Source organism: Pelmatolapia mariae, linkage group LG1 (genome assembly GCF_036321145.2).
Source record: "Pelmatolapia mariae isolate MD_Pm_ZW linkage group LG1, Pm_UMD_F_2, whole genome shotgun sequence".
Classification (NCBI taxonomy): Eukaryota; Metazoa; Chordata; class Actinopteri; order Cichliformes; family Cichlidae; genus Pelmatolapia; species Pelmatolapia mariae.
The window spans coordinates 39,136,234-39,147,844 of record NC_086227.1 but is presented as its reverse complement, the minus strand read 5'-3'; the positions used below and the strand labels follow the sequence as shown (position 1 = coordinate 39,147,844).

The 11,611-nt window shown below is 43.0% G+C and overlaps 2 protein-coding genes across 2 annotated transcripts; one reads left to right on the top strand and one right to left on the bottom strand.

Annotated features, from left to right (window-relative positions):
• Window positions 1-887: 887 nt before the first annotated feature.
• On the top strand, window positions 888-7,623 carry LOC134632188 (stathmin-4-like). Its single transcript, XM_063480844.1, has 7 exons — window positions 888-968; window positions 2,632-2,702; window positions 2,784-2,879; window positions 3,418-3,629; window positions 4,228-4,392; window positions 4,507-4,524; window positions 6,052-7,623. The coding sequence occupies exons 2-7, from the start codon at window positions 2,690-2,692 to the stop codon at window positions 6,058-6,060; spliced, it is 513 nt and encodes a 170-aa protein (XP_063336914.1). The 5' UTR covers window positions 888-968; window positions 2,632-2,689; the 3' UTR covers window positions 6,061-7,623.
• A 619-nt stretch (window positions 7,624-8,242) lies between these two features.
• Window positions 8,243-9,389, bottom strand: LOC134623998 (interleukin-17F-like). Its single transcript, XM_063468997.1, has 3 exons — window positions 9,357-9,389; window positions 8,578-8,768; window positions 8,243-8,486 (listed from the first exon to the last, which is right to left on the bottom strand). The coding sequence occupies exons 1-3, from the start codon at window positions 9,387-9,389 to the stop codon at window positions 8,243-8,245; spliced, it is 468 nt and encodes a 155-aa protein (XP_063325067.1).
• Between the last annotated feature and the right edge of the window lie 2,222 nt (window positions 9,390-11,611).

The window sequence follows — 11,611 nt, the reverse complement described above, 5'->3', positions numbered from 1 at the left end:
TAGATCTCACCCTGGGTCAACGCCCCTGAATCTAATGAACAGTTCATTACCAGACCTCTGGAGAACTTCAGCATGTGTTGAGGAGGTCATTTAGACATTTAAATCAGCTTGTTGGATCAAGGACACATCTAAAACCTGCAGGACACCGGCCCTCGAGGCCTGGAGTTCCTCCACCTTGCTATAACCCTACAGTTTAAACAGGTGAGTCATAAAAACATCCTTCCCCCCACCGCCGGAGCCTCATGACCTCATTAGAGGTGCTTCTGACTTGGTAGAGCTGTTTAAGTTAGAATCAAATGACCTTTGACCTTGCAGAACTCTGTAGACTCGTGGTGCATGCAGCACATGCAGATACAGATCTTATTTTAATAAACACGGTGACTGAAGGCTCACCTCTGTCCTGCTCCTGTTGACAGAGGATGTCCCTTTCACATTAAAAGCATTAATATTTTTGCTTGTTTGACGTCTTTTTTTTACATTTTTGTAAATCTTTAGAAGCCTCTTAGAAGAAAGCATTTTATCTTTTTAAAACCGCCTGAATCTTTTCTGTGTTGTTGTCGAGGCTCGGCCTCTCGGGCTGTGCTGCTGCTGCTTCCATGAAGCCTTTGTTGGTGCTGCACACATGAAATCCCAGGAAAGTTGATCGCTGCTTAATTTCAGTTGATTTTTCATCTTTAAAACATTATTTTTTCTTTCAGTAAGTGACAAAGTTTGTTCTGATTCTGATGAAGAGCTTTCAGTTACTGGTCAGGAGGTTTCCTCTGAAATAACCCAACACCACCTCCTCCTCCTCCTCTCCTTCTCCTCCTCTGCCCTGCTGGACCAATCGCGGCCCAGCATCCCTGCTGGCCAATCAGAGGGCTGGTGGGTGATGTCATGTATCGAGCTGCTGTGTGGTGGTGCTGATGCTGCTGAGCTGCAGATCTTCAGTGTGAACAGAGAAGAGCTGGAGCGAGCATCGCTGCAGGGTGAGTGACAGATCCACTCGTTCACCTCCACACTGATTATTTCTATTATTTATTTTTTTCAATTTTCTGCAGCTCAGAGCAGAAAGATGAGGCGATAAAAGCAGATTTCTGCGATGTGACTCGGTTTCTTTGTTCATGCATTTGTTCCTCTGCAGTTTCTCTTCATCTCTTCCTTCTTTCTCGCTCTCATGCATCCTCTCCTGCGTCTTTTCTCTCCATTTTCTTCTTCAGTTTTTCTTTCGTTCGGTTTGCTGTTTGAGTTCAGCTCCTTGGTCTCTGCAGAAGGCGATGCGCTTTCTGGCAACAATGACATCATCGTTGAGAGCATGCACACACACACACACTCACAGATGCACGCAGTGACACACACTCACACCCAAAGTTAGGACATTGTGTTTGCGTTTGCATTTAAATTTTGCAACAAATTCATGTTTTTAATCAATTTCTGCAAAAAAACGCAAATGTAAACATAAATATGCCTCCTCATTTACAAAGTAGAGATTTGCTGCTTTTCTCCGTTTACTATCTGAGGCTTTTTACCTTCTTATGTTTAGAATTAGATATGTGGTTTGTGGAGATAAATGTTGGTATTTTCTTCATTTTCTGGGCTCCAGACATGAAATGATCAAATGCAAATAGCTTAAAAGATGAACTTGTAGTGAAAGATGAATCTTAAGCAGGCTTGGATAATAGATGGAGTTGACTTTGAAATTCAAATGATCTTCATGCAGTTTGTAATTTGCTGCAGTGACTGTGTAACATCGTGTTTACCAGGCTTTCAGAACAGATCAGAGTTTATCTGCAGGAAAAAGTGCAAATAAGCATCATGATTGGGTTTATCTGCTTTTCTGCACATGAACCTGAATATTTCGCTTCTGTTAGAGAATGCAGGAATGAAACAATCAGTGGAAATAGTTCTATAAATGATGTTTCTGCCCTAAATGATGAGGGGTTTTTTTGTCTCTGCTGACTGTTTGTGCAGCAGCTGCAGAGTTCAGATAACATTGTGTTTGCTGTGGTTTCATAACAGATGCAGACAAAACTGCAAATACAACCATAATCTGCTTTTTCAGAGAACATCTGCTTTTAAATATTTACATTTCTTAGAACTGGGGAGGTCAGTGTGAATCTGAGACACTGCAGACATGAAACGATCTGTAGAATCTCTCTGTAGAGCCTTACACGGAAGAAAGTGATGATGGTCCTGCACATGTGATCTGAATGATCTCTGATGAGGGAACAGCAGAAAAAGCTGCTGAGCTTTTGTTTCTGGGGCACACTGAGGGTTTCTCTCTGTAGCGGCGGCTTCGCTTCGGAGGCCGGAGCCCGAGCGGCTGACTCACTCGTCACACTGAGTGGATTATTTTAAGCTCCCGAAGCAAATCAGTGGCAGGTGTCGAATCTTCTCGTGTGAATGACTCATACGAGCTGAGAAAAGCTGCATCGTGAGCAAAAGCTGACCTTTAAATCGAATCGATGGCAGAGATATTCTTAGTGTGTGAACCAGAGAGAGCAAAATGACACTGAATCACAGCAGACGAGCGAGCTGCAGATGAAACAGCAAAAGCAAAGATGCGGCTCGTGCAGGTTTTGATGTTTGTGTTGCTGCCTGAGAGGCGTCGTTGTTCATCTGCTTCCACTGATTAGATGTGTCTCTCTGCAGGAACAGACTCTACCTCACCACAGTGTCTTTGACTGAGAACAGCAGCAGCAGCAGCAGGATGACTCTAGCAGGTAAACGGCTTTTCTTTTTACTTTTATCTCTCAGTCCTGTCTGCAGCTTTTCTTTATATCTTTTCCCTCTGAATGTTCCAGCTTACAGGGAGAAGATGCGAGACCTCCCCCTGGTGTCTCTCTTCTGCTCCTGCATCCTTCCCGAGCCCAGAGAGCCGGCGGCCGACAAGAAGGAAGGTCAGCAGCACAAAGTCACCTTTGTCCCGCAGGACAGGAAGTAATGGTGTCCTGCTAAAAACAGTCAAAATGTCTTCAGTGGAAAAGGACTACAGATTCAGGCTCAACCTGTCTATAAGCTACAGCAGGAAAGACAATGCTGAGGCTGCTTTTAGTTGGTCATACCAGTAAATGAAATCAGAGAATTAAATTAAGTGTAAAGAACACAAAATATTTACCCAAAAAGCTGCAGGCTGAGCTATCTCTGAATGGAAACACATTTATATTCAGTGTTGAATAAATCATCAAATTTTGCGATGTACAGTTTAATAACCAGCCCATTAATGATTCATAAAAATCTGAGTCTCATGCACCGGGAGCTCTGGTCAGAGCACCTGTGAAAACCAATGTTTTAAAAGTTGCAGAGCTCAATCGGTCCGTGTTCGAGGAAGATGTACAAAACAGTAGTTTAGCGTAAATCCCAACAACGAAGTCAGCAAAATGAAACCACAATAACCGCGGCTTATCTTCTTCTCACCGCCTCATCCTCTCTCTGCAGCTGCAGGCGTGGTGGACTTGAACCTCTGCAACATCCGGGACATGGAGGTGATCGAACTGAGCAAGCGAGCGAGTGGCCAGGCCTTCGAGGTCATTCTGAAGCCACCCACCTTCGACGGCGCCCCCGAGCTCAGGGCCACGACACCGCCTCGCCAGAAACCATCGCTGGCGGAGATCCAGAAGAAACTGGATGCTGCTCAGGAAAGGAGGAAGGTGTGTATGTGTGTCAAAGTAGTAGGTGACCTAAAAGTGTTTAAGGTCATAAATTTGATGTTTTATTTAAAAACATTTAAATATTTTTAATGCACGTAACATTAATTTATTAATGTTTAACAGTTTTGCTCGTATTGCCTCTTGAGCTGACGTTTTGGACAAATTAAAATGTTGACCTGATTTGGTCACACTGGGATAAACAGAGTTAGTGCAGTTCAAGCTAAGGAGAACAAACATATATGAAATGCACAATTTATGGAAATTCTTCAAAGAGTTTAAGAGAAATGTCAATAAAAACAGAGATGTGAGGCTCATAGAGTCAACAGTCAGACAGATTCATCCTCAAGTCACCATGAATGTCTGTGCAGTTTTAAATTGCAGTCCATCCAGTAGATGTGAGATGTTACTACAAAAAATTAGGGGCCCTAAAATCGAACTCTGAGGAACGCCACAAGTTCTTTCAAATTGTTCTACGTGTCTGTTCAGACAAATACATTTCAAGATTTTTGAGAAAGTGACATGATCGTGATCACTTCTAACCCGGCATCAGTGTAAAGGGGTGAAACTCAGTAACAATCCTCCCTCTGACTCGCTCTAGTGTCAGGAGGCGGAGCTGCTGAAGCACCTGGCCGAGAGGAGGGAGCACGAGCGGGAAGTCGCTCAGAAAGCTTTGGCCAAAGAGTGTCAGGAGCATCGCGCCACCGCCGACAAGGAGCAGCGGCAGATGCACCTGAACGCCTCACAGGAGAGGCTCCACGAGGAGGTGAGGACTGCGGCTTTACACTGCGAGATGTTACCTTCAAAACTGAAAATAAATCTGAACTCTGGAAATAAATCACTAAAAGGAGCCTGTGTGGTTTCTGTTTGTGTCTTTCAGGACAAGCACAGCGTGGAGGTGAGCACGGGCTGAAAAAAGAGGAAATCTGGGTAGAAACTGTGAGACAAAATGTTTTTATTTTAATCTCTGTTGCTTCTTCTGGGAGAAAACTCTTAATGAGGCTACGTACAAACAACTACAGAAACACTATAGACTCAAATAACACAGTTTACAGTAGCAAACATGCAGTCAAACCAAGTCACTGACAGTTCACGTTTATAAGCTACCAAAACTGCAGCAAGGTGATGAAAATTCTCTTAAAAGATGGAAAAACATGACCGAGATTGGTCTGAATAAAAACTCTAACAAGGCAAAGGTGAGTCCAAGTCAAAACATCAAAGTCAAGACTCAAAGATAGAAGTCTGAAAACTACTCGTCAAACTTGAGACTCGTCGAAACACCGGGCACTGTAAAACAGACAGTAACGCAGTTCAAGAGGAAGGAACGTTCTGTAACAAGGAGGAGTAGCCTATTAGTTACTGAAATGAGTTAACAGGTAGAGGTTATTTAGCTAGAAATGTCAAAATTCTTCTAATAGCACAGGGTTGGGGGAAGGAGCTGGGTTAGGGATACTCGTTGTTGGGATATTGTGGTTTAGGTGAAACCTTTGAAAACACAAGCGGTGGCCCTAAAACCATGAATTATTTTACAACAATAACTTTTTTAAGACTGAGACAATGATCTCTTAGCCTTATTTGTGATTGCAGTGGGTAACAGTGTAATGCTGTGATCCAATTTTAACCGCATAACAGCCGCCTGAATAAGAGAGACAAGCTTAAAGGAACTTTTGGGGGGTTCTGATAGCATAGAGTTAGCAATGAGTGGGTCCCTGTTATAGCAGTGCATTTAATAGCTATCGTAGAGTCTTTACTTTGCCTTGAGGCGACTGCTGTTGTGATTTGATGCTATAAAAATAAAATTGAATAAAAATTGAATAGTTGTTGGATCTCTGAAGAACGCCAGAACAACTTTCAGACAGGTTTCTCATTGTGATTGTCAGACCTGCCGTTTTTGACAGGAGGAAATCAAAGTGACCAACCGCAGTGAGACTGTGACATTTCATCTCTGAACATCCACCGGGTCACCGATCACTCGTTCAGCGTTTGATTTGGGTTCTGTTTGAGTCACGTGCTAAAAAGCAATGATGTAACCTTTCAAAAAAAGCCTTGTTCAGTTATTTTGGCATGAAAGCTTTTCAATGTGGCGTTTCCAGACTGTTCTAAATACTAAATGAGTGTTTGGACAGTAACCAAAGTTAAAGAATTAGCCTTAGATTCACATGTAACAGGTTACCTGGAGGATGTGAAGAGGAGAGAGCAAAACTGACAAAATAATTACAACTTGCAGATATAAAGCAGATTCACTTTTACTGGATCAAAAGGTTCTAGACCAAACCAGAAAAAGGTGCCAGAGGTACAGAAATGTGTTTAGTGAGAGCCTGTAGCTCATATCCCTGCAGGTTTGAAGCTTTTTAATATCTTCACCTCCTCCTCTTTTAAATGTGAGTGTTTGTGGTAACAACAACCTCCTGTTCTCCGCTCCCAGGTGTCTTGATGGCCTGATCACAACACAAGCTGAACCTTATTTGGAAGCCATTTTGGAGGGCTGATGAGCTGATATTTGATGTGCTGGGATGCTGGCGCTACTCCGGCTCAGAGACTGACAGGAGGTAGCTCTGAAAAGAGTGAGAGAAGAAGACGATGAGGAGTGCAGAGGGCAAGACCGACTGCACAACAACTCCTCTGTACAACCAGGACTCTCTTTAACAAGACGAACTCTTTATAACGAGACGGACGCTGCAGATTCAGTCGTCATTAGATGATTTGAAGGGGTTTTACTGTGCTTTGTTTCCATGCCAACGGTGCCAATGTGCTCATGTGTGTGTGAATGTGCGTGCCTATCAACCAAACATGAATTGGGCCTAAAATGAACCAGATCCATCCCCTATGACTAAAAGGAAACCTTCCTCTGGGACTTTGAACGTCAAAATTAACTGAAATAAAGGATGCGTGGAATTACAGCTGATCTCAATCAACCAGCGCCATCTGCAGGATCGTTTAAATCATTGCATGTGGCTCTTTAGCGACATCTAGTGGCATCTGTAGGTATAAAATAAGCAGCAAGCAGATCCATTTTGTCTTTTAGGATCAGAGTCAAGATCACTGAAAGTGAGTCCAAGACGAGTTAGTGTTTCTGAGGTCAATTTAAGACAAACATCAGCAACAATAGAGCTGAACTTAGTCGCAGAGGTGAGATTACCAACAATGAAATCACCGCTACACAGGAAGTCAAACCACACCCTGAAATCCCCAAACCAAAACAGCGCTGGCCTCCAGAGCAGCTCGTTTCACCCGTTCTAGGCGCTGTGCAGGGGTGGAGACATCACATCTTTGCTGTTTCACAGATGATGTGGTTTGGATCGCTCAGACTCGGTGTCTCTGGATATTTGTCATTAGTGAGGGAAGCGTGGAGCAGGAGAGATTGAACCAGGTTCTGTTGTGGTGACGAGACAGAGCTGAGCGTCGAGGCGAAGCCGTCAGTCAGTCTACGCTCCTACCCTCACCGATGGCCCCGAGCGGAGTGTGGTGACTGAAAGAGATGAGGGGGTGAGGACCTCAGAGTAGACTCCTCCACCCCAAAAAGAGTCAGGTGAGGGGGTTGAGCATCTGACCAGGATGCCTAATGGGCGTTTCCTAGATGACCTGTTTCCTCCCGGGGGTGTCCTACAGGGAGGAGACTGTCTGCATGTTTGGAAACACCTCAGTGTCCCCCAGAAGAGCCGGAGCTAGCCGGGAAGAGTGAGCACAACCAAAAGATTAAGACAAATCCAACCGAAGTGCAGGTTTTTCTGTTTCAAACTCTGCCTTTAGGTTTGTTTCCCACCAGTTACGCATCTCTTTGTCTTTCCTGTGTGAAATGGACGCGACACAACGCTTCTGAGACATCGGTGATGTTTGCTGCACCCTGCTGCATCGAATGAGTGACCGGACCGACGTGTGTACAGTGTTTACAGCTGCTTCTCACTGCAACATCATTGTAAAGGATTATGATATGATGATGATAATGTACAGAAATCACATTATATTTTAAATTCAACAATAAAACAGTCACACTTTACTACTTTGTTCAGGTTTTTTATTGAGTCAGATTCTGGATTATAAATACATTAAGAGTCAATAAATATCTACTGAAGAGCACAAAATACTTAAATAAACAAAATTAAATTACTTTAAACCATAAATAACAGAAAGAATATGAAATAAATCTTTGCTTTTAAATCTCAGCTACAGTGTGCGTTTGGTTGTGTAGTTTCTCCCATTTTCTATTTCTGGAGTAAATGTGAGCTGTTTATTAATAATAATAATAATTATCATAATAATAATAATAATCGCTGGAAATATACATAAAACAAAAAGATGGCAGGTTTAACGCTAAGCAGCATTTCACTAAGTCACTGAGAAGAAACAGCAGACTGAAGTCAGTCTGTCGGTCATCAGCTCGTCATTCATTTAAATAAACGTACTCTGACAGATATAATTATATTTAAATTAGATATTATTAGATTTTTGTCGCTTTTGTCGGATTTTCTTATTTACATGCAGGTAATTCTGTATTTTACATGTATGGACCCCTAATTTCATGTTGGATGAGAAAATCATTTCTCATGAAATCCTCAATGGATTCATTTTCTCTCGACATTCCCGGTCTTCCGTACACGAGCCTGTTTTGCTGGTCCTCATTGCTGGATTCGGACCACAGGCTTGACACAGGTGCAGCCCACCGAGATGAGGCGGGACTCCAGGCGGTAGTGGTAGTCTGCTGACCCTTCTGGCCTGATGCGCCGCAGCAGCAGCACCTGGTGCATGATGGGTCTGGACTCCAGGTTCCGGTCTTCCTGGCCCTGTGAGTTCAGGCAGCCTTGCAGCAGGCAGTGAGCCTCCGACAGGAAGGGAGGGAACAGAGTGTCGTCGGTGGTGACGCTGAGGATGGAGAAAGCGAGGGGACAAGAGATGATTAAAAGAGCTCAGTAAGCCCTGTGATTAAAGAGCCATGCCACAGTTTGTCACTCACTTGTACGTCCACGGCGAGATGGAGGCGTTGTTCAGCAGCCTGGTGTGTCTGTGGGTTTCCAGAGTTTTGGCGTCCAGCTGCAGGGAGACTGTTTTTAGCGTTGCACCATGACTGTGTGGCCTTCCTGTCTTCGGCATGGCCGCAGCCTCTGTGATCATCATCATCATCATTATTGCCACGACACAGGCGGCCTGAGGAAGAGAAGCCACAAAACGTTTATGGTCCCCATTTTCAGATAACGTCACTGTGATAAACTTTTTCTCAATTTTCAACGAGATACTGCAAGACACAATTTCAAAATTCAGGTTTATCTATAGATGACACTTTATATTGTAAGATAAAGAGCCTGCAATATCAGCGATAAAACCCCAGTGAGCGGAGACTGTGGTGAGGAAGAACGTCATTTTAGCAGGAAGAGGCATTTGGCAGTAACGGAGAATTATTGTTTTTCATAAAATCAACAGATGTTTGTAAAACTTGTTCTTATGATGACGTAACAGAGGACTTCCAGACAATATCGTTTTTTAAGTGAATAAAATGTAAAATAAGAAAAAAATAAGGGACCAGTTGTTGTTTTTGTGGCACTGTTGCAATACATGAGTGCCGAATGGAAGTTTCTTGTGTTGATTTATCAGTAACCCCCTGAGATTGTGAAAACTAATCATGACAAACCATTTCAACATTTGAAAGTTGTATAGCTACGTAATCATTTAAATTGGAGCTTCGATAAAGCTTTTAGTGGCATCTCTAACAGCTAACACAGGCGAGCATTTTCTTACCGTCACTTTGGAGGAGTTTGTCGCTGAAAACATGCTGCCGGGCTTCTCTGTTCGTTCTTCGGTCGGATGTTCTGGTTGTTTCGTTTTTGGGTTTTTTTCAGGTCGAAAAGTTATTGGGTGTTTTTTTTAAACCCTGCGGCTCTGTGGGTTGAAGGCTCCTCGGGCTCTGCTGGAGGTTCAGGCTCTGCTGGCTCTTGTCAGAAAGCTGAAGGTCAGGCTGTGTTGTCGTCTTCCTTCTTGTTTCGTGGCGTTCTGTGTGACTGCAACTCGGAGCTGCTCCGATTTTTATGGTGAATGACACCTCCTCTCATGATGTCACCTTCTTGGGCCCTCTCCCTCCTCTTTGATCTTCATCTCTAAACCACACAGAATGCATGACGAGGCCTGAACGTCGACCCACTTTCGTGTTCGATCTCGAGGTTAAAGTTTTTGGCACACAAAGAAAATTTGATGCAGATTTTTTAGGTCAGCTAGGTCCTCTGGCGTCTCAGGTCTTCACCTTAGCACACGATATGATAATTCTTCATAAAATTAAAGCACATCTGTTTAAACGCTTCAAGACAGCTGAACTTTCGGTGCTCTGTGCTAAAGGCCTGAATCGCCCACACAGTTCTCTACACCACAATTATTTAATGTAGTAAATAATACTTTATTATTTACAGTGAAAGAGCCCAAAGCAACACGTGTTACTGTCTAAATACTGCACATGTACATTCAGTGGCATTATTCCTCCTGATATGTCGTCAGCATCTGATTCCTTCAGTAAATATTTTACATTTATCTCTAAACTGAGTTTCAGATCTTCCATCTGCAGTCGGCTTATCAGCCATCATCTGCGGTCGCCAATCTTTACTATCAAAGAGCCCAGAAAGATCTTCATTTCGTGTTTTATATAATGCGGTAACAAGCAAAATTGAGCCCTTCAACAGTCCTTATCATGATTGTAGATAATGTTATCACACGTGACTCCTTTGAAGTGGCTTTTTTCGATTATTTGGTACGTTACATTTGTATATTTGTTACAATACGGCGTCTGTGTTGTGTTTGTGACATCGTGGAGCTAAATTTACCGAGAATGTTCTTGTTTTCATTATCAACAAAAAAGCACGTTTAACACTTTGCAGGGCAGTCTGAGTCCTACTCGTGTTTATGCAAAGGAATCAAATTAAAATAATCTCGAGCTGCAGTTTGAGACTTCACAGCCGTCTGCTTTATACAGAAATAACAACTTGTTTTAGTTTTTGCTCTTCATTTTCGTTTCATTGTCAGTTTTAAAATTTCATGTTGTGTCAGCAATCTGAGTTCATAAAGAACCTGAAGATGATTCCTTTCTGTGTTCCTTGAGGCCTAACGTCAGGATCTGCAGATCTTCTAAGCTGCTAGTTTCCTCCAAACTCCAAAGGTTTGTTTCTGCCGCAGCACCCAGTGTGGTCTTCTGCTGCTTCAACATTGACATGTCGTGCTTTCAGAGACCCTCCTATGCATATCTCAGTTTTAATGAGTGATTATCAGAGTTACTGTTGCCTTCCCATTGGCTCAAAGCAGGGTGGCTATTCTCCTCTGGCATCAACAAGCATGTTCAATCAGAGAACTGCTGCTCACTGGATAGTTGCCTTTTTTGGACCACTCTCTGCAAATTGTAGAGAAGATTGCTGGAATTTTCCTGCACAGTCTCTGAAATACTCAGATCATAAACAAAAGAGAAGTGGACAGAGAGCAGAACCCTGTGGAACACTGTTTTTAATGTCTCGAAAGGATGATTTTTAAATATTAACAAGAAAACTGAAACTTTGAAGGATTTCATTTTAGTTTAGAAAGCTCAACATGTCGTGTCTTTGTTTCTTTAAACCAAATGTATCAAAGCAAGAAGTGGTTAATTGTTAAATCTGAGTGTTAATCCACTCTGACACACTTTGTTACATCACAGCCTCCATAATGTTCCATGCAGTATGACTGATGCAACTGAAGAAACCCGCTAACAGTCCAGTGTGACATCACTTCATCCTGAGACCCCCTGAATCGTCTTCCCGCTTCACCTCCGCCGGAGTTTTGAGATGTGTGTTCTGTTGAGTTGCCAGAGCTGCAGCATCAGCCATGATCGCAGGATGCGAGCGCGCTTCAATCTCTGACCTGATTTGCAGTCGTGTTGTGACTCAGGCTGGTCTAAAGTGCAGTATCATCACTGTTTTCTTCTGTTTTCTTGCAGCCTACAGTATGTGACCTGGTTTGATTGAAAGCTTGATGCTTATCAGTAA

What these genes read in the sequence shown, in the direction of transcription:
- LOC134632188 (XM_063480844.1), top strand. An exon ending in GGCGGCCGACAAGAAGGAAG is followed by an intron (nt 2,880 to 3,417) that starts GTCAGCAGCACA and finishes CTCTCTCTGCAG; the next exon opens with CTGCAGGCGTGGTGGACTTG. An exon ending in CTGCTCAGGAAAGGAGGAAG is followed by an intron (nt 3,630 to 4,227) that starts GTGTGTATGTGT and finishes GACTCGCTCTAG; the next exon opens with TGTCAGGAGGCGGAGCTGCT.
- LOC134623998 (XM_063468997.1), bottom strand. Translation starts at nt 9,389, where the DNA reads ATGTTTTCAGCGACAAACTCCTCCAAAGTGACG. An exon ending in CAAACTCCTCCAAAGTGACG is followed by an intron (nt 8,769 to 9,356) that starts GTAAGAAAATGC and finishes TCTCTTCCTCAG; the next exon opens with GCCGCCTGTGTCGTGGCAAT. An exon ending in ATCTCGCCGTGGACGTACAA is followed by an intron (nt 8,487 to 8,577) that starts GTGAGTGACAAA and finishes CTCCATCCTCAG; the next exon opens with CGTCACCACCGACGACACTC.